General features: G+C 38.9%; 1 protein-coding gene across 1 annotated transcript in view; it reads left to right on the top strand.

Moving 5' to 3' along the window:
• The window catches only part of grm8b (glutamate receptor, metabotropic 8b), a gene marked incomplete at both ends in the record, with an annotated part of 180,833 nt that overhangs the window by 153,955 nt on the left and 3,076 nt on the right, over positions 1-23,802 (top strand). Inside the window, 3 exons of the mRNA XM_079260171.1 lie at positions 4,150-4,289; positions 6,272-7,207; positions 23,265-23,511. Coding sequence (XP_079116297.1) covers positions 4,150-4,289; positions 6,272-7,207; positions 23,265-23,511 — 1,323 coding nt within the window. The remainder of the gene's footprint in view (positions 1-4,149; positions 4,290-6,271; positions 7,208-23,264; positions 23,512-23,802) is intronic.

Below are 23,802 nucleotides of genomic sequence, written 5' to 3'. Positions count from 1 at the left end.
CAGCTGAGCTAGCATTAGCATCTGGGGTATATAAACAGGAGTCAGCATGATGACTCCCAACTCCCAGGAAAGACAAGTGGGTCTGCATTTCACAGTCATGTACTCCAAGTCCAGGGAGCAGTGGCAGTGACTGGCTACAGTCTACAGACTGAGATCGCGTTCACGCTGCACTTTGGTCAAACGCGCCAAACCTTTACAATAATATTTCCCAGTTCCCACCAATGTGGCGCTGCACTAGAATTTAGCAAACGAGTGAACAAGACCTGGGTGAAGAAGAAAACTCAGTTGCGAGTCAAACATGGAGACGAAATTCTCGCTGTTTTGGGTTTTTTATTTAGTCTTATGCAAGTATACTGCAGTAAGACACAGCAACAATGACCGCAGTATGAAAAACAGACAAAGCAGAGGACTCTTATCGCCATCGTTATGTATTTACCCACAATGCAAACTATGTCAAATGCAGGAAGTGACTTGTTTTTGGAGTCTGCTTCCTTTATTTGGTCTGCTTGAAACGGGATGAGACCTGCATTTCTAGGGGGACCAAGTCTGTCTTCTTTGGTCTGAATCAGAATTTGTTTGGCGCATTCACAGCTCCCCAAACAAAGCGGACTTTCTGAGCAAACGGACTCGGATTCGAATCAAAAAGGCTGACGTGAATAGGCCCTTAATGTCTGACAAGCAAATACCACTCAATTAGCTGGCTAACAGGAAGCTACATTTAGCACTTTCTAACTGCTAGCACATATTAAATTATAAATAATAAATGATAAACAATTTTAGCCATTTATTTCTAAAGCAAACAAATGTGTTAGCTAAAGTGAAACCAATCAATGCATTTATAGACATTCCTGTTGTGGGAAAGCAATGAGAAAAACTCTGAATGAATTCTGTGTCACATATTAAGCATAATGACGTTAGCTCGCAGAATACTGTAGTCTTGCGGAAGTCTCACAAAGTCTTGTGGTATTTACACAAAGTCTCATGTGATCAAAGCAGTATAAAATAAAGCATCACTATTTAAAAAATGTGTTTCCTTTTATTAATAATCCATTCTGAAAACACGTCCAAAAATATAACACTCATGTAACAAAAATGATATTCTAATTCACCTTTTTTTAGTTTAAGGGCAGAACAGTGGGTTAGACTGGTCACACTGGCGCTCACTTTGCAATAATTTCAGATTTTGTACTTAATGGTCTAAAAATAACATTTGTTCCATCAGTATGCATGCAACACCAATCTTTTAGTCCTGGAAGCAGGTACAAAGAATGGCTAAGATCATGTTAGTCTGAACTCTTGAACTGACTCGATTACCTCAGCCAGATTCATAGAAATGTAGCAAATTTTTGTCAGGGAGCTTCTCAGATGTACACATGCAAACATCCCCTCACCTCATACACTAACATTTCAGGAGTACTTGGCACCACATTTGAATCCACTGCTGCACTTAAGCATATTTACTTTTTCAGTGAAGGATAATAAAAAGATTTGAGGATTTGTATAAAACTGGACCACATTTCCACATATCTTGATTCTGGGAGTGGATTGTTTGTGTGTTGCATTATTGTAACTATGACAAAGCTGCAGTTTTTTATTATGATGCGTGCTTGGAGATGAATGTGTAGAGGAGATTTTCATTCTGTATCAACACAGACTTTTTGAAGTCAGGTGAAATGAAGTGAATTAAAGTGGGAGATTTGGAGGGGGTGTTGGGAGGTCTATACATCCTGAGGCAAGCTGTGGTGATTCATCTCCACGCTGATGTGATTTGCTCTGCTCTTATTCATGCTGAAGAAGGAAATCAGGGCAAGATACAATCAAACCAGTGCCCACTCACTTCATTATGAATCATTTTCTTTTTTTGTTGTTGTTTTTATTGTTCTTCTGCCTTTTAGCTAGAATCTGCTGCTCATCCACTTGGGATATAGACATCCGAACTGATGTGCCTCAAGTTCAAGACCATTGTCCCCAATGTTAAATTTGCCCTGCAGTAAGGATGCAGGGTTACTTGACAACAACACAAAAAACGACAAAAGCAGCTGGATGAAAATATAATAGACTAAGTCTGTTTTTGGAGGAAAAAAACCTGTAAATATTTTATCTGTTGTTTAAACACTGACTACTGGATTTCCCTTAGCTTTCTTTTTAGGAAACTAAAGCTGCACACTTTTAGACATTATTGCAACAACAACCTGTAAGCTATGTATGAAGATACTACCTGTAAAAAAAAATAGTTGGTCGACAGAAATCTTACTGGTATCAGCTGTAGTGCTGCCACAGACCTCCAGTTTAGCTGCAAAGGCTTTGAATTGAAGTGATATTTCAGGTTTGCAGTACTCACTATACTACAATTCTTTAGTACACAACTTGGGAAGAACAATGGGCCTCATTCAACAACAGTTACTATGAACACATTTCCTCTTAAATCCTACTCTGGAAAATTTGACCAAAATTATAAAATTTACCAAAATCTTCGTATCATGGATTTGTTCTTATCTTACAACAAATCCTATGAACACTCAAGATTGCTCTTTCTGCATCTTAGTGCTGACACATTTGAACAGAATTAGCATTTTGTTGTTTTCTGCTGTTCTGTTTTCTCAAATTATTAATAAAATGGAGAAAAGCTGTTCAACTTTTAGGTTGAGGTACAAAGCACTTTGTTATTTAAAATAAATAGCAAGATGTTGCAGATCCTGTCCAAAAGTTATAAATTCACTTAAGGTAAATCTTAACAAATCCATTTAATTCAGTCAAAAACAAGTCACAATCAAATTGGATTTAAATCTACACCCTAACGTCATCGGTGCAAAAGTGTAGCTGTTTAATAAAAATGTATTCTGCCATGGTTCCCTTTAGCCATGACACCACAAAGATGTACAACTTGACAGTCCTATGGAACCAGACTGCAGGCTGCTGTCTAAGTTCAGCAGTAAATCATGACCATTTTGTACATAGCTCACTATATGATCATTTTTAGTCATATGAACACTTTTGAAATGAGAAAATCAGGCTTCATTGCACAAATTTTAGTAGTATTTTTTGTTTTCATTATTTCCTTCTGTCATTCTGTTTGCTGTTTTTTTGTCATCTGCCTGTTTCTCTTTGCACGTGGCCTGGAAATCTTGATGTTTTTAGTCATTTTTGGCCATTTACCGATGCAAAGTAAAGCAAGCTGGTTCATTCTTTCAGCTTGTGAGAGATCAGTATGAAAAAATCTAAGAGGAAAAATGTAAACACTTCTATGATCTATGAATATGGTCATGAATCTGATGGGTGTTTTGTTAAAAACATCTAAAGAAGAAAGTGAAAAAAATGTAAAAGGATATTGGTGATTAAAGCCAAATGGTCCGTCTGATTATAGGCAGCTTCAGTAGATTAATGTGAGTGTTATAGGTAAACATCCATAACAGTTGCTAATGTGGCCTCATGTTACAACAGGATAGCAGGAAGACATGGGAAACCTCAAAATGTAACCGGTTTTGTTGTTGTTTCATTGCTTAATCATTTAAAATCAAGTCTTTATTTTAAAAAAAAAAAAAATATATATATATATATATATATATATATATATATATATATATACATATATATATATATATAATTTTTTTTTTTTTTTTTTTTTTTTTTTTTTTTTTTTTTTTCCACAGTTTTGGTAAGTCTGTTTGAATACTCTCAGTTTCCTATTCTTAGCGGACTGGAGTGGCACCTGATGTGGTCTTCTGCTGCTGTAGTCCATCTGCTTCAAGGTTCGACAAATTTAGAGTGTGTTCAGAAATGGCATTCTTCATGTCTTCTTGGAACCAGTGCTTATTTGACTTCCTGTTGCCTTTCTATCATCTCCAACCAGACTGTCCATTCTCTTCTGGCCTCTGACAGACATTTAGGTCCAGATAACCGCTGTTGGATGGACATTTTCTCTCTTTTCAGACAATTCTGTGCAAACCCTAGAGACTTCAAATCATGTAAAAAAAAGTAGCAGCTTAAAAAAAAAAAAAAATATATATATATATATATATATATATATATATATATATATATATATATATATATATATATATATATATATATATATATATATATATATATATATATACCTTGTTACCTTGTTAAATCAAAGTATTTAATTTTTTGCATTCATTTTTACAGGAAGTGCAGGGACCCCGGTGACATTTAATGAGAATGGCGATGCTCCTGGACGCTACGACATCTTTCAGTATCAGATCAACAACATGTCCACAGCAGAGTACAAAGTCATTGGACACTGGACTGACCACCTGAATCTTAATGTGAGGATCACTATTATTATTACAAACTTCAAAGCAATTGATTTTTTTCTTCTTGATCTCTAAATTGCATCACATGGTCTCTAGAGTTTGAATGGTAAACTAAATTGAAATTTCTCCTCAAGCATACAGTAAAAAAATGCAGATAAATTTCTATTATTAAGTTCAAAGTTTTCAAGTATTTCCTCCTTTAATAATACCAAATGGTGTTGTACTATATATTGTTGGAAAGCCTGATTAGTTACCTTTACAATAAGGTTTAACTTTTAAATGTTGTGCTTCTGTGGATGGAGAAACACGGCTAAACGTGTGGGTAATGATTCCCCGGTTGGTCCTTACTCCTCTTCTGGGTTTCATTTGGATTGAATGATTGCACTCTACTACAGTAAGAAGGGAAAAACACATATTGGCCATTTTCCACTGTCACAGTTGTCATTAGTGAAGTTCCATACACAGCCACAACAGCTTAGTACATTCTGCTCATCAGTCTGGTCACATATATCTGTGAGATTATATCCCATTCTATCCCACTAGAAATAAGTACTAGAAGAAGTATCTCACTAGTAAAACCACAGCTGTATAAAGTTGCATAAACAGGAGCGCTAAGATAATTTCACATGTTGAACTTGGTTGAGGTCTGGACTCACAGTGTGATTTTATCCTCTCCACTCCCAGACTGTGGAGGTTTACTGTGATGACCTTGGCTCTGTGGGAGAGGGTTCATTAGCTTGGAAGATGGGGTTAGGTCCCAGATTTTGGCAAAATAGGATCAATCCTATACTGAGCCAGAAGACAAAGCTCTCAATTTACCAGTCGATCTATGCTCCTACCCTCACCCATGAGCTGTGGATTGTGAACAAAAAAACGTGATCTCGCATACAGGTGGCTGAAATGAGTTTCTTCTGCAAGGTGGCCAGGCTCTTTCTCAGAGATAGGGTGAGAAGCTCAGTCATCCAGGAGGGGCTCAGAGTAGAGCCGCTGCTCCTCCGCATCGAGAGGAGCCAGTTGAGCTGTCTCAGGCATCTGGTCAGGATGCCTCTGGACGGCTCCCCAGTAAGGTGTTCCGGGCACGTCCCTGCCTGGGCTTCCTTACTTAGGCTGCTGCCCCCGCGACCCGACCCTAGATAAGCGGCAGAAAATGGATGGATGGATGGATGGATGAAGGATCATTACTGGTCAGGATAGTGGTTAGCACTGTGGCCTCACAGCGAAAAGGTCATTGGTTCAAGCCTCGACTGGAAAGCAGTTTGAATGGTGGTCCTTCTGTGTGGACCCACCATCCAAAGACATGCATGTTAGAATAATTGGTTACCCTAAATTGTCCCTTTGGAGTCAGAGTGAGAGTGAACGTGAATGCGATGGTTGCACCCTGGATGGATGGATGGATTTATAACTCCTGAGACACCTGGTAACACCAGAGTCTCAAAACACAAACAGATACCAACAGGATAAAATTTTTGGTGCTTTGTGGGGGACAACACACGTTTAGATGAGTTGTTCATTCCACAGAAGCAAAATCCTTACAAGTAATATCTCTATGTAAAGATTTCTAAATGGGCAAAAAACTGATATTATTAAAGGGGAGAAATGATCAACCGAAATACAGATTGTTTCTGACCTTGAGTGTTTTAAAAGATGCCCAGAAATAAAACATATTAATGTTAAATTTTCATACATTTTTGTACTAAGTTAGGAAGTGAACATTGAGTTGAATGGCAACCAATTTGATGAGATTGGCGTGAGTCGATATCACATGCTGGTTTACCATAATCACTTCCATCTATTTAATATTTGCATTGTTAGAATCAAACAAATGGAAATAATTCCACCTTTTCTTTATTCAGTGCACCTTACAAATAGTGTTTTGCATTACTTTATATTTGGATCAATGCTTTTGGGTCATTGACAACTGAACCTATGTTTCCATGAAGCTTGTTGTTCTGTTGCACACTTGGCATCTGACTGGTTCTTTCTTATTCATGTAGATGGAGACATTGCAGTGGATTACCGGCGACCCCTCCCTCCCTGCCTCTGTGTGCAGCCTTCCCTGCCGCACAGGTGAGCGGAAGAAGGTGGTGAAGGGTGTTCCATGCTGCTGGCATTGTGAGCGCTGTGAGGGATACCACTTCCAGGCCAGTGAATTCACTTGCGAGCTTTGCCCCTATGAAAAGCGACCCAACCAGAACCGCACCAGCTGCCAATTAATACCCATTATCAAGCTAGAGTGGGACTCACCCTGGGCACTAGTCCCTGTTTTCATTTCTGTCCTGGGTATCATCGCCACTACATTTGTCATTGTCACTTTCGTCCGCTACAATGACACGCCCATTGTGCGTGCCTCAGGTCGCGAGATGAGCTACGTTCTGCTGACGGGTATCTTCTTGTGTTACATCATTACTTTCCCCATGATTGCTGCTCCTGATGTTGTTGTCTGCTCCTTCCGACGTATCTTTCTGGGCCTTGGCATGTGCTTCAGCTACGCCGCGCTACTAACCAAAACCAACCGCATCCACCGTATCTTTGAACAGGGAAAGAAAGCAGTGACAGCGCCCCGTTTCATCTCACCAGCCTCCCAGCTGGTCATCACCTTCTCACTCATCTCAGTTCAGCTGCTGGGCGTCCTTGTGTGGTTCGCAGCAGACCCACCGCACACCTTTGTGGACTATGGGGAGCAGCGTACACAGCATCCTGAGAATGCCCGTGGTGTCCTCAAGTGTGATATTTCCGACCTTTCCCTCATCTGCTCTTTGGGATACAGCATCCTCTTGATGGTCACATGCACTGTTTATGCCATAAAGACGCGCAGTGTGCCAGAGACATTCAACGAGGCGAAACCTATTGGATTTACTATGTACACCACCTGCATCATCTGGCTCGCCTTCATTCCCATATTCTTTGGCACAGCACAGTCAGCAGAGCGGGTGAGTACAACTTCATGATGAATAATGTCTTGTCATTTTTTATGTAATGTTGAGCTGTTCAAATGAGTTGATAAAACAATGGAAGATGATAGACCCATGTGCTGTAACACTTGGAATATGGTTTTATGAAACAGCTGACATCATGTTGAAATCCTTCAGATGATAATGTTCAAGACAAACTCCTTTCTATTGCAACACATCTAAAATTGGCCTAATTGTGTTTCTGCCTTGTTTGCTTTGGTTTATTGTGTTTAATTTTGGGCAGATTGTGTGCAGCTTCAGCAATGGACAAATTTGGCAGTCGCTTTGTCTGTTACACCATCTTGGGACATCGACATTTTCGCAATGACAACCTCCTAGTTCAGGGATACTCAATCCTTTCCCTCGAGGGCTGGTATCCTGTAAGGTTTCCAAGTGTCCCCACTGTGACACACCTGAGTCAGACAGACAAGCTCTGCACATGTCTACTAAATACACATTGATTTAAATCAGGTGTGTTGCAGTGGGGACACTTGGAAAGCCTGCAGGACAGCAACCCTCGAGGACCAGGATTGAGAATCTTTGTCATACTTGCAACTGCCTCTGCTGACAGCAGAATTAGCATCTTGATTGACAACTTTAATCAGTCGTCCACAGTTACAGATTAAGGTATTTTATCAGCCAATCTTTAAATTATCTTACACAATTACTTGTGCATTCCAGCTCTCAACGACACTCATTTTCCAAGGAAATAACAAAGCAATCTTATTTTTCCAAAAAGCTAATTCATAAGTAGCAGAAGACCTGAGATTTCAAATTTATAAATGGCGGCATTCAGTACCTCCTGTAGTCCATATTTGTCTTTATTAAAACCCACATGGGAGGAGACCAGACAACTACAAAATCCCAACTCGATATGGTGAAATTTGTGCGCTTCAAACACACAGAGCAGAAGTGCTGCAGTAAAGAGCTGAAAGACACTGACTTTTGCATCAACAACCAGTTTTCCTAGGAGCAAGTTCTGAGGAGGAGGTAAATGGAGGGCAGCCAATGTGCAGTCATCTCTGTGGACTGGTTTTTGTGAACAGGACGCTCTTTAGGGAACAATCTGCTACTCCATGGCTCCAGTAAACTCAAACACACGAGTGTAAATTAATTCTATTCTCTCACTTTTGGTGATAAATATCTATTTAGTTTACTAATCTACATGTGTTAAATGGGAATACTGATATCACTACTAACACCCACATCACAATAGACAGACATTTAACACACTATAGTACAAAATACTTGTATGCACACATTGAAAAAACATGTGCATTTCCACACACTTCTACCAAACCTGAGCATGAGCCCATAAGGGATTGGGAATGTACATGGGGCTGATTACAGGGAAAAGAGGTTAAAATTCTTTTATCAACTGAATTATCTACAAGTAGTTTTATTACAACAGATTCATGTGGCTAAAACAACAGTAGATGTTCTAAGAACAGCTCTGTCACACATACCTTGCATATCACAGCTGGGATCCCAATTCCGTTTTTCAAATGTGTTGTCCAAGTCCTAAATGTATCTCGTCGCCAGATGATCATGGTTATTAAGTTTCCATGCACTCAGCGGTCATTACCTGAGACCAAACAAGTTTATTTAGTTTAGTTTTTTGTGTGTGTGTGTGTGTTTGTTTTGTTTTTTTCAGTCACTGGATTTCTTAGAGGGATATTTGTTTTGTTTTACCTTCTAATCTCCTCATTCCGTATGTTTTTACTGCAAACCTGTTGACATTATTTTACGTACCATATTAGCATTTATAATCATAATTTCGCTCCCATACAGTGCTTACTTATGTATCAGTCAGATTTCTTTGCTATAGGCCATGCTATCTCTCCAAACTTGCCATGAAAACCATGTCATGCACAAAACCCTTACTTACAAAGGCAGTCTCAAACATATGTACACCTGCCGCTCATTTTAGCAATCACTCTTTGTAAATCACTCGCAAAGCGTGTTTAGGCTCCACATGCAAAATTCTAGATTGTATACGCAAAGTACAACACCCAAATAGTGATCTTTGTAGATCTAGGCCAGTGGTTCCCAAATTTGATGTGCTCAAGGCACAACAGGTGACAAGTAAAGATCTCAAGGTACACCTTTTGTGTCAAAAAGCCCCTTAAGAACACAAATAATCACTTGTACCATGTAAAATATCTGTAATCATTATTTACTAATGCCAAATTAAATGTGAAAACTACATTTTTCAATAAATATTTATTAACATAATATTTCAAAAAAATAATTTGAAACTTCATATTTTTTTAAATTTATACATAAAAAATGTGTCATAAAAACAGCAAAAACAAACGTTTGAACCAGACAGGTTACAAAATTAACAACTCAGCAAAGAAAACTGAGCAGATATTTAGCAGAAAGAACTGTCAATGCAGGGAGGCTGAACTGTCCATTGTCCTGAACTACACCTCTTGTTCTTTGTATCAGCATTGAAACTTCTGCTATTGTAAATATTTTGCCTGCTTACATATCTGTGAGATATGTATGGCTGTCGGGGAGCACAGATTTTTTTAATCCTCGGTGTCACTGAGGACAGGGCCAGGCGTAGGTCTTGTTCAACAGAGAGCCGTGACCTCCTGTTGTTCTTCATGTAAACCAGAGTAGGGAACGCCAACTCACACAGGTAAGTAGTGGGAAGATGAAGAAGTCGAGCGATGTTTGGGTACTCTGATGCAGCAGCCAAGAAAAAACTGATCCAGTAGGAGCTCACTAAATTTGAGTTTTAGTGTGCGGTCCATACAAAGCTCTGCACACTCTTCTCTCTCTTTCATGGTGAGCTTGTCTGTTGAGGATTCTTGGCTGAATGGGTCTCGGATCCAGTCATACTCCTCGATGTCAGCCACACGTGGAAAATAGCGCACAAAGCACTTTTTTAAGCACTGAAGGTGTTCGGCATATAAAGCACACTCCCTGGCTGCCTGTGGCACAGCTGATGCCAGCGGGAACATCTCCATGGAGCCCTGTTCCAAAGTCTTGTGCCACAGGTGAAGTTTGCCCATAAATCCTAGAATCTTGTCCGTCAATGATAAAAATGTTCTCATTCCTGCCCTGCTTGGTGTTTAGCTCGTTGAGATGCCCAAATATGTCTTCAAGGTAAGCCAGCCTAGCGCACCACCTCTCATCTGCGAGTTTGTCCTCATGTGGAACAGCGTGTTCACGGGAAGATTCCAAAAGGTCTTACCGAAGCTCATAAAGACGAGACAGAACTTTCCCCCGTGACTACCAATGCACCTCTGTGTGGAGGATCAGGCTTGTGTGGTCAGCTCCCATCTCGGCGCACAGCTGGGAGAAAAGGCGAGATTTTTAGGGGACTTGATTTGATGTAATTCACCATTTGCACGGCCTGATCCAGCACCTCTGTCAACTGTGGGGGCATAGTTTTGGCAACTAATGCTTTTCGATGCAAAATGCAGTGGTTTGTCACAATATGTGGGTTCTGTGCTGTCACCTAAGTAATAAATCTTTTGACTCTCCCTGTCATGCATGCCGCGCCATCTGTGCAAAGACTGACGCACATATTCCAGGTCAGATTGTTCTCCTTTAAATAGTCATTAGTTACCCTGAATATTTCTTCTCTCGTTGTATGCCTTTCCATTTCTTTGCAGAAGAAAAAAAGTCTCTTTGATAGAGTCCCCATCAACATATCTGACGTTAGCCAGGAGTTGGGCAGCCCCACTAATGTCAGTAGACTTGCCTGTTTGGAGAGCAAATCTGCCGCACACCCGCAGTTTTCTCTGCCAGCTGTTGCTCAATGTCTTCTGACATGTCGTCTGTTCCTCCTTTATTGTATTGTCAGACAACGGCACTTTGGATAGCTCGTTTGCTAAACCTGGACCTAACATGACACCTGTGATTAGTTTGCAAGCGGGGAGAATGAGTGTCTCGGCTATTGTATGAGGTTTCTTTTGCTTTGCGATAAGCTCTGCTAGCATGTAACTAGCCTCCATAGCTTTTTCAGACACTTTCACACAATCCAACAAACGATCTTGCTGCCTTTGGTTCAGATCCCGTGCTCTTCTGAAGTAGGCCAGGTTTCTCCCAACATGGGAGGGATGTTTGGTTTCCATGTGCCTTTTCAGCTTGCTGGGAACCATGGTAGCGTTAGCTAACTTCTCCCAACAGAGGACGCACTCAGGGTGAGGGGCGTTAACATCGCCAGTCCAACTGAACCCATAAGACAGATAACTGTCATGGTAGTGTCTGCTAACAGTCTTCTTTCTCTTTTCTTTCGGAGGGTTGTCACCCGTCTCTGAGTCAGCACAGATATTTGATGGTTTGCTCCATACAAGAAAGTGCTCCATTTTCCCTCTAGTTTTGCGTTCAGGATTAATGTGTCACAGTCATATAATTCCCACCTGCGCATATACGTGATCAGCCAATTAGGTAGTTCTCTTTAAGATTTATTTATCTTTTGCCATTTTTTTTTTGTAGTTTGACTCTGTATTATTAATTAAATGCTAGCTAGGCAGTGATATGGTAGATTAAAAAACATAATATTTCTGTCATTAAAAAATAATTGCTATGAATTGTTGTTAAAGTATCACAGGGCACACCTGCACTTAACTCATGGCACACCAGTGTGCCGTAGCACACCGTTAGGGAAGCACTGATCTAGACCTTAGTGTAGTTACTGGTATGTCACTTTTTTCAGTCAGGAAAAATGTTTGTTGTATTTCCAGTTCTAATTGGCACCAGCCGGCGACACATTTTGCACACCGGCTCTGTCTGTGGATCATCACTTTTCAAGTAGCCAAACCACTCTCAAATTATTGATGTTGTGTGTTCGTTTTCACAGTTTCTTTTGTTTTTGATAATAACACGAGTTCTCCTTCATCACTGCTTTGCTGCTCATGTTTGCTAAATTTTTCGAAAATTTGCGTGCTGCGTGCTGTTTTAACTTCCTCAAATCGACACATTCACCACTGTACAAATTAACATTGCTGTGAAAAATGAGCATTCACACTGTGTATCACCTGTCATACTGACTGACAGGCGTCACCTTTTGCTGCATGAAAGCATATAAACTGAAATAGCTTATAGTTATTAACTCACTTTTTATCACAATGACATTTTATCATCATTTTATCGCACAGCCCAGGTCAAAATGATTACGGTGACCAAGACAAAGCGGTGACCATGTGAGGGGACATCAGTCTGGTACTGGACTCTGTAGTTGACAGGCTCAACAACACAGAATGTTTTTAGGAATTGACGGGCTATTAATATAATCAAACAATATAAAAAGGACTTTGGTCTTTTTGTTGCATGGTGCTCCCACAACCCTGCTCTCAGAGAATACACCTTCCTCTCATCAAAACACTACTCATATTCCACAATCAATTTTTAGTTAGCAAATCTTTGATAAGCAATAATCAGACTAACTAAAACTGTAAGGGGTTACGCACCAGTTTTTTGGTTGTTTTTTTTTTACTTTGGTGAATAAAAAAGTCACACCACCATCTAACAATTGAAGATTTAATACATCTCTGCTTAAAGATATTGCCTTCATGAGTTTCTTTAAACTCACTGGGATATATATATACATATATATATATATATATATATATATATATATATATATATATATATATATATATATATATATATATATATATGTATATATATATATATATATATATATATATATATATATATATATATATATATATATATATATATATATATATATATATGGTCATTGCTGGAACATCAGCAAGTCTTGTGTGGGAAGCAGAAATAAACAGTAATGTGAGGCAAAATAATCTATTCTCTAAAAAAGAAAGAAGGCAAAAGGATCAAAGCTAGAAATTGATATTAAATCACTAGAGGATGTCTACAATGCCTCCCCCATATGAAGACATATTAAATATGATCAGAAAGGCTAAGCAAGAGGTTCATAAAACTATTCATAATAAAACAGTTCTTAATGCAAATCCTATGCTCGGAGAACTTCTCAGCCCAGGGACCCAACAATAGGTAAAGGCGGCCCTGGAGACAATGCAACCTTGACTTTCCTCTGAAGGTTTCAGAACACTTCATACGTTGAGCAAAACAGTTTTGGCTTGAATGACGGAAACTATATCCTGACATAATACACATTTGCTAAAGAACTCCACAGTTTTTGATGATTGCAGAACTTTCTTTCATTGTTACAATGATGACAGTGTCTGAAGATTGAGTCCCAAACAACGCTGATGAGTTTATGCCTGATAAGGCTAGTAAGGTTGTTTACCCAGCATTGTTCTTCCTTGTAATTTAAACATTTCCAGCAGAGGCTCTTCAGTCCCATCTTCAGTCCCATCATCAATCAGCTGGTACCCCCTACGTTAGCTTGATGTATCTGATTATTAGAGGCTAATGATTTTTGTGTGTACTCACATTGTATGTTTTGCCTCTATTCGGCCACATTCACACTGCTCCTGTTTGGTCCACTTTTTAATGGATTGTGGTCCAGTTCCAAGGATCGTTTCATGCAGTATAAACACCAATCACACCAAAGAAGCAAACTCTGGTCCACTTTGAATTTGAGGGTCTTGGTTCACTTGCAAACAGACTATCCATTTAGCAAACGTGACTACCTAGCTGTAAAGCATCAAGAAGCGAGAACAAAGTGATGCAGGTTATTGTTTGATAGGAAAAAAAAAAAACAAAACCAACAGCATGTGTTTGGAAAGCTTATATTCTGCACACCACAGTAAAATTAGGAATCCCAAGACCAGAGTCGTGAACAGGTCAAATTTTTTGTGAATCCGTGACAATAACTGAACCCAATCCGTTAACAACTCCTATTGAAATCTGGACTCGACCCGACCCGCATGTTAACACATTAAATAACTGCACCCCTATCCCTTCATTACATAACTTTTCTGTATTCATTCTTATTTTTCATATGAATATTGTTATTTTGTCATCATTTTCATTTATGGTAAAATAAGGAAAAGACGAGGCTAGTTTATTTGTATAGCACTTTTCATGTACAAGACAATTCAAAGTGCTTTACATGAAACATTAAAAGCATTACAGTAAAAATATTTGAAGGTTTATGTTAAGCAGAATTTGATCTTTTTTTAACTTGCATAATATCACAGTAAACTACCAGACCACCTAGACTCCCTCTGGTCTAATTTGTTCATTTGCTTCTTGGGAGCGTTATTTATTTCATTGGGAGAATGCTGCATAAACTAGATATCATCCACCATCCACAGCTTCAGCTGTGTTCTCCCAACCTGAATCACAGAACCAGCAGCAGAAAAATATCTCACCCGCTGCACAGGACGTGTAATGGCAAGAACCTTCTTCACAATAGGCACAAGCTTTGGAAATACTCCTGCGGGTAGAATAAGCTGTAGTGGCAAAATTATCCCTATTTCCTTATTTTCCAATATTTTTAACAATGCTTTGAAAAATTCCTGGAACATGACTGTAATCCATATCAGTCCCAAAATGCAATCACTTGTTCATTACTCCATTTCTGGCATTTCCTGAAAATTTCATCAAAATGTGTTTTTTTTGTTATGTTGCTAACACAGCGAGGCAGACAGACAGACAAACGCTGCAGAAAGCATAGCCTTCTCCTTAAGCAGAGGTAATTAGCAACCAGCTTTAAGAGACAAAAAGACTGGAAAATATTAAATATATTAGATAGATCCCATTAGTTCAATGTATTTGGATGGATGGGTGGATGGTAAATGTGTGTATTACTGAATAAGTCATGTTTTCTTTATATTTAAATAGTCTTAGAGAATATTTCAGGGGGTATATTCCAAAATTCCATGACACATTAAGTTAAGATGTGGATAACTTGACTAGAAATGTCTTCGACACACTTTGGCAGGTGGGACAAGTGAGGAGACAGGAAGTACAGACGGAAGAAAAGAACACAAAAAAGAGGACAGAAGAGATGGGAAGACAGGGACGAGATTACACGAGTGAAAAGAAGTGGTGTAAAACATAAGTTTAAATTTCCTTTTAAATAAATCTTGGACTTTATTATGGTCTCTTGAGACGTGTGGGCGATAACAGGTGATGGACCTCAGTATTTCTAAAGGACAGTTTACTGCCCTGCATGTGTCCACTGACAAAAATATTCTCTATCGTCCTCATCAGACAGGCTCTATAGTTGTTGACTGAAACTAACATTACATATATAGTCATATTTTGATATTGTCATGTTATTGATACATTACTATGAATCACATACAGCCTTTGTAAAGAACATTTTCTGGAAGTCTTGCACAAAATCAGGTAATCTTGAAAGTAACTGCTGCTTTATGAAAAAGTTATGACCTCCAGTAGGACCTGTAGAGAATACAAGGCCTGCTGGCAAAATCAAAGCATACTTTAAGAATTCTGAGTAATAATATCACTTCAGGGGGAAATGGATATGATTAAGGCTTTGGATGAGCAGAAACATTGCAGTGTCATATGTGGGTGTAATTTTGGCTTGGCTTATTAATAACATTATCTTCCTGAAAATGTAAACAGGAATTTAAAAAAAGGAAGTTTCACATATTTGCTGTGCAGGTAAAATATCCACAGAAAGTGCATTAAATGTGTTTACTTTAAAACTGAAGTGGCTCGGAAGATTAAATGCTCAGTGGCAAATAAATGCCTTCACAACTTGTCATATTTCAAATTATTTCAAGTTTATCATTCTATATGGTTTTCGTCTGTCACGTCAGAGAGCACGTGAGAGGAGGATGCAGATGCGAGCAGTGACAGCTTATTTATACAGAACAGAAAACGTTGCTGGAACAGCAAGATGAAGCAGGAACAACAGTTCAAAGTCTCACTGATCATCTACACGGAGGGAAGACTAGGACCCGTTGTGTGTGCAGGCTGGTATGTATGCAATGAAGACTGCGGTCTGAGCAGCGAGACCACAATGAGACAGAGAAGACGGAGACTTAAGTAGGGATGTGTACCGGCGCCATCCTTACCGGAAATAAACTGGTCACATGACCCCCCATGTCAAACCCAGGGACACGCAAATGCAAAAAACGTATTTGCATTTTTGCAACATACTTTCTATATCAAAAAGGCTGGAAAAACCAACTCATTAGAGCGTACAAACTTTTTAGCAAAATTTGAGACTTTTTTCAAAATGAGGTGTTTCCATTTGCAATATATAGTTTTTTCACAATTCAAGGTGTAATGGAAAGGTGCATGGAGTGTGTTCTAGCAAAAAAACACTTCTGCTAGTTAATTATTGTAAATATTTAAAAACAAAAAACAAATAAAAAATAATAAAGCAACAACATCGCAATGTCCCTCTGGGATCATTAAATCATCTCTCATTTCATTCATTCATCTCATCTCATTAAAAATTGCAAACACTAATAACTGGACCTGTGGAAACCTTAAATCTATTAAAAGCTCATTTGAATTGGAGCTGAGGATATGAGGCTCCTAATTTCAAACTTGGAGGATGTGAGCTGATCCGCTAATCTTTTAGGTCAGCTTATGAATATGAAGTGGGATGTTCACTCACTGACATTTACAGTAGCAGCAGCACCCGGCTGTGTGCTGGCTGTGAGCCAGCTACAGGGAGATGCTTGAGAATGACCAATAGGAACATCAGAGGAGCTGAACCCTCAGCTCAGAAGTGGTAAAACCACAGGAGGCATTCGCATTCACAGGTAGACTGAGTGTGTTTCGGGTCTCTGGAACAGAGCCCCACCGCCTCCATGCATAACCAAGCTGGCTTTGAAATTCAGCTGGAGGATCCAAGTGAAGATTAAAATGCAGTTTCCACCCACAGCAGTTCCTCTGGGAAAATCCAGCTCCTCTGACCTCAATTTATGAGCTACTTTATCACATTAATATGCCAGTAGTGTTATTATTAGTGGTATTATCAGTGTCTACAACCACCACACGTTCAGCATAATGAAAGTCACATAAAAAGACCTTCCACCTCTAACTGACATGAACCTTTTATATCCCCAGATGCAATAACTCAGCGATTTCTGGTTCAAAATCTGACTGGTATCCTAAAATAATACAGGAGTGATAAAAACAACTATACCGTCACTCAAGACATGGTTTCCAGATTTTATGCTAAGCAATGCAATAAAATATATTGTTTAACCAAAGAAAAAACTGGACTTTCTGAAACATCTAAAGCCCTGTGGGGTTCATCCAAACACAGAACTTTGTACCTAAGATATATATTCTGTCAGTGATGCCAGGGATGTGATGAGTAACAGTGTATTACCAGTGACTCAGTGCTGCAGTTCTGTAAACTAAATATATAAAGTAAAAAAGTACCACCATGTTTTGAAGGTGGTCCACTCCATTAAAACCGTCTGGGATATTTTCAGTCTGAGTATGCTGATGCATGTAGAGCTTGGGATGATTTATGACACCTATTTCCTTCAATATTTCATCTATTTTATAGCCTACCGTTTCTATAAATACTTTGTGTACAAGCCTGCTTATTTGTACACAAATCTGCTGATTAGCCAGGTGTCTTTTAATTAAATCAAGGTAGTCAAACTCCAGTCCTCGAGGGCAGGTGTTCAGCAGGTTTATGTAGTTGTTTCCATGCACCTACACACCTGATTCATATCAAATGGGTCCAAAAGCTTCTTGGCAACCTGTTCATTCACTTCAGGTAGTTGTAATGGAGCATGGCGACAACAAAAACTTGCAAAATACTGGCCCTCGAGACTGGAGTTTGACACCTGTGAACTAAAACATCCATTTTAATGATGTCCATGGGGTCCCCTGAGTGCATTGTTTACAGTAGGGATAAGCCAATCACCATATTATACATCTCTAGCCTGTGTAGAAGCCTTTGTACAGTGCAGTAGTCCATCGTACAGTGGAGAACAAGGAGGCTCCTAGGGACTGCTTCAACACCCCTGTGTGGACGGCGCTCTGACCCTCATAGCAAGGACATTAATGCCACCACAGACTGCATCTCAGACTACATATACTTCTGTTTATATGTATATATATATATATACATATATATATACATATAGATATACATGTATGTATATATACGTATGTATATGTATATATATATATATATATATATATATATATATATATATATATATATATATATATATATATATAATATACATATATACATAATATACATATTATGTATATATATATATATATATATATATATATATATATACATATATATATATATATATATATATATATATATATATATATATATATATATATATATATATATATATATATATATATATATATATATATACATATTATACATAGAAATATACACACAGAGGTCCATGTATATCTCCTTCATCCTCTGCGACCTCCAGACTGTTCTATTCATTGACTCTGTAATAGCAGTTCTGCTACAAAAAAGTCACATAAATCACTTCATTGCTTTTGTTTCCTCTCAGCATCACAAATAGCTTCATAGCTTCGGTGTCTGTCATACATTTTCATAATGGTCCCTTGATACGTTGCTAGAATCACTGAATCACTCCTGTCACTGTTTTGGGCTCTTGAGGAGAGCACTTACCATCTGTTAGCATTCCCCACCCCATTCCCTTTCCATCCTGGTGGCTCAACAGATCCCCACCGAGGATTTCCTGCTGTCAGTTTGACACTCAGTCGGGGGGCCATTAACCCATGCCTTGACTTATTTGTGATAGTTGCCATGGCAACCTGAGTAGTTTCCAAGCACTTGCTTGCAGCAGAAGGTGTTGCGTGCTGCAAGCATGACAACAAGTGGATTATGACAGGTGCTGACATGGTGAGTGGAGGAAACAAGTTTGTGAGGCCTGGTTGAGCTGTGGATTGTACGTGACTGTGAGCATTTGGTTTACTGAGAGAAATCTATTCTTTCTTCATTATAAATGAACTGAAACAATGTTATTTCCTGCTGCAGTCAACAGTTGACTTCACCAAAAACGAGTTTAATCAGCCTCAGAGAGATAATTCAAACAGTATTTCAGTGCTTCCTGTCGCTTCCTGTCACCACAGAGAGCATGCAGATGCTCATTTCATTTTGCCCACAACGTTGTTTGTTCGAAGTTCAATATCATATCAGCTTTGTTGATGGAAATCCACAGTTATAATCAGGCTGCATGATGTCTCCATGGTCTTTGACCTAAGCATCTGACTTGTAGTCCCCACCCCCACCTTATTTTTCCATCAATTTTACAACTCAGCCCTCACTTGTTCTTTTACGATTTGTTACTTTAAATAAAGTAAAAATATTGCTTTTGCACTGAAGTGATGGATTGGTCATGGTCTTAAGGAATAGTGCTAGGTGGTAAGGCGACGGAAGAGAGATTTGGAAACGAGCGCAATAAGTCTCCCGTTCCCTTAATGAACAGACTTCTAATGCATTTGGTCATTTACTGTTGGGCTCATTTATGATATGTTAGGTCTCAAGCCTGTTTAACTTTGTAGATAAAATCTATGTGGACCTTCTCAGATGGCCAATGATATCAGTCAGTTTTTGTTTTGCAAGTCCTACAAAAACATAGGTGTGAGTAAGCTGCATAATACGTCAGTCGATCAGCCACACTGTTTTAGTCCGCAAGAGAGGATTTAACACCTGGACATAATCAGGACCACCTTGAAGGTACTGGGATGAACCAACTTTTTTTTTTTCCCTACTGTCTTAATTCTTGGTGGCATAGATTTAAGAATATTTTGGAAACATTCCACACACACACAGTTGTTGCAGATTTGTCAGTGGCACATTCTCTCCATCCTGGTCCTCAGGGCTTTCTGCCCTACAAGTTTTAGGCACAGTCACATCAGCCTTTTTGATTTGAATCGGAGTCCCTTTGCTCAGAAAGTCCACTTTCTTTGGAAAAAGGTTGAATGCGCCAAACAAATTCTGATTCAGGTTGGAGAAGCGGATTCGGTCCGCCTACAAACGCAGGTCTCAGTCGGTTTCAAGCGGACCAAATTCAGGAAAAGAACTGCAAAAACAGTCCCTTCCTGCATTTGGCATAGCATTGCATTATGGGTAAACAAAGGGATCGCGTTAAGAATCTTCTGTTTGTTTGTCTGTTTGTTTGTGTTCAAGATAACTCAAAAAAGTTATGGCCGGATTTTCATAAAATTTTCAGGAGTTGTTGGAAATGTGAAAAGGAAGAACTGATTTAATGTTGGTGATGATCTGGATCACCGTTTGGATCCAGGAATTTTTTGAACAGCTGTTTCTGATAAACTGACTGAGAAATGAAACTTGATAATGTCTTTAAAAGCGGAAATGAATTGCAATGTGACATAAATCACATTTAAGTGAATGTTTGCCATTGTCAGTGACAACAGAGCAGACAAAGATAGAACACAGAATCAATACCTTCTCACTGGCTCATAAACACGGCACGGAGCCCCACAATGCCTTCACGGTCATCTATCAACCTGAAATGACTTTCTCCGCCCTGTTGCTGATCCAATTTAAAGACAGAGATTATCATCAGTCAATGATTGGCCGGCTGTGAACGTGATGGAGCTCCAGCAGTTAGTCCTCTATTGAAAAATTGGATTTATATTTTGCAGTTAACAAGGTCAGACAAGGAGACAAGTGAATTAAAAGCTTAAATGAATGAATAATTCTCCACCTGCTGCTAGTTTTATTTACCTCCCTGGTAGAGAGACCCATGTCCTGACATCTGTATTTGAAATGGTCTTGCATCAGAGACAGGTTTTGTTTTCCTCTTGTCTCTTTTTTTTAAGCATATTTGAACATATTATCTTGTAATAACAAGCTCCCAGATCCAGTCGTTTATTAATTCTGTTTGTACTAAACACCGATAAGTTGCCGTCTGAATGACTCAGAATGTACGATTCTACCGGACTACATTGACAAAAGAGTTTTAATTACTCTTTAATTCCGAATGAAAGTTAATCCACTTTAAAGAAATGAAAAATTACCACAAATTCCTCATTTTGAATTAAACTTAATTCTGAAGTAAATAGCTGGTTTATTCCAATATTAAAGCCAAACCTATTAGCCTTGGCGAAAATGTTGTAATCTGTGTCATGAGTCATGAAACATACGTGTCCCTATTACATAAAATTAAAGAAAAAAAATTCTTCTTTCATGGAAATGTTTATTCTGCTTCAAGTTAACTCCAGTCGTTCTGCACATGCTCATTACCTTGTCCCGTCCTGCTTCCCTTCTCCGGTACTTTATCTTCCTTCTCCACCTCACCTGCTGCAAAAAGTGAAGTAGTATGCTCGTGTTGAGCTGGTGATTCCAAATTATGATCAAAATCAAAGCAAAAAGGGTTCCTATTATGTGGTCTTCCATGTAGTAGACGAAAAGACAAGAAGCACCATATGGAGTTTGTTTAATTCCAGTAACCGTAAGTACGTCATCCTCTGCCTTCTATCCAGTCAGAATCCTTCTTAACCCCCCGATTTAAAGCAGAATTAAGAACAAAATAAATATGTTTCCATGTAAACTTCAATTCAGAATTATTATTTCCATGTAAACCCAAAGAAGAAAACTAGTTATGGCAGAAATGGAACTTATAGGAGATCAAATCGTTTGGAACAATTCATTCATTCATTCATTATCTGAACTGCTTAATCCAATCAAGGGTCTTGGGGGAGCTGGAGCCTATCCCTGCAGCCTTCGGGCGAGAGGCAGGGGACATCCTGGACAGGCAACCAGTCCATTGCAGGGCCGTTTGGAACGATTGTTCCAGAAAAACAAAATCAATCTTTTAGTAGGTTCAGAAAATATCATCACAGTAACATCTGGTGGCCAATAAAATGTAATTGAAGCATTTTCATTCTGTGAAAATGTTGTAAACATTTTTCATTTTTCCAACCCAAGATAAACCCAAGATAAAAGATCGCTGCACATTCAGTCATGTTTCACTTAAATTAAATAAAGCGAGGTGGAACAACCATGGCGTTTTGAAACATTTGGTAACGTAGTGGAATGCAATATGGAACAGTCATATGGCATACTTCCCCCAATAGGATTATTTTTTTTCTGCTGGCGTTTAACCTGAAGCAAAGACTACTGGACAGGTTTATTTCTTTTTTTTGGTAACTGCAAAGTCTGTTTGCAAGTAAACCGAGACCCCCTGCTTTCAGTTGGAGCAGACTTGTCCACATCAGAATGTGGTTGGTGTTTATACTGCACCACATGAATCCTAATATCCCTGGAAGCAGCTTATGTCACAATGTGCAGTGGTGAGGACACAAAAGCAGGTTGATGAGGAGGAGACAGAACTAATGCAGAAACAAGGTTTCATTAAACCTTACAGGGTTGAAAGGGTGGCCTCGGCATCCAAGGTGATCCGGTTCCACTGCATCCTCCTGAAGCCCGCTCATGTGCTCCACAAGTGCTTCTGTGTTGTTCTTTCCAAACAGTATAATCCTTGTTTTGCTGAAATTTAATCATTTACTCGTGTCAAATCACAGTTTGTTTATTTCTGTCATAACCATTGGCAAAATCTGCTGCAAATTCTCCCTGCAAAATAAAATATTTGTGTTATCTGCGAAAATCTTGTTGGACATTTTGATACTGTGCGTGTGTCATAGATATTTAGTCACAAATAAAATTATTAGACTGTCTTTGTTTTCCAGACAAATGAAAAATTAACTTGAAATGTTGGGAAACAAGGTTGGTCTAATCATTATTGCGCACCTGTAAATCATAAATAAGTGCAAACAAGCAAACATGAAATGTGAAAGAAATATGAAAAACACATTTGAGTAAATCCAGTGTTTTTCCCAGTTGTTCAAAATTCAAATATTTTAAGGTGAAGAAAATTGAAATGATCCAAGTTTTAGAAATCTGATGACTGAATACTTTACTTACAACAAATGGTTTTTTTTCTCTTTTTGTTCACCCTTTATTTTTATTATGAACTCATTGATTGTTGTTAAAATAAATAAAAATAACAAGAAGGGTAAATCAAAATGATTTTTAGAGTCAAAAAAGATACTGACAGCTTTCTCACAGTCAGTGTTCTGCTGATTAAATCGTGTCAGCCGCCATCACTGACCAGTGTCTCAACTCCTGTGTTCTCCACAGATGTACATCCAGACGGCCACACTGACGGTTTCCCTCAGTCTCAGCGCCTCTGTCTCTTTGGGCATGCTCTACATGCCAAAGGTCTACATAATAATCTTCCACCCTGAGCAGAACGTCCCCAAACGGAAACGCAGCTTCAAAGCCATCGTCACAGCAGCCACTATGACCACCAAGCTGTCGCAGCTGGCAGCCGAGCGGCCCAACGGGGAAGTGAAGACGGAGCTGTGTGAGGGAGTAGAAGCTAGCGGTGAGCAGCTCTGAAACCACATTTTCTGGCTTTTGACAGCTGACAACATGCCTTACTATTTGTGCCAGCTAATATTTCCAATGTGAAACATTCAGCCATTACTGACCTGTGTGTGAGTTTTTTCCCAGACTTATCTATTGTGAGGTGCACTTTAGGGCCATACAAATCAAAAGAAGACATGCATTTGACAAAGTCCTTTGTTTGGAGACATGACTTTTACTTGCAGCAATAGACAAAATATTTGTGTCTGAGACCTGTAGTTTGCTGCATCCTGCTGCCGATGCTGATATC

The sequence above is a fragment of the Telmatherina bonti genome (assembly GCF_933228915.1).
Source record: "Telmatherina bonti genome assembly, chromosome: 2".
NCBI classification, from domain to species: Eukaryota; Metazoa; Chordata; class Actinopteri; order Atheriniformes; family Telmatherinidae; genus Telmatherina; species Telmatherina bonti.
The sequence above is the reverse complement of the archived record's forward strand: the minus strand, read 5'-3'. Positions and strand labels throughout refer to the sequence as shown.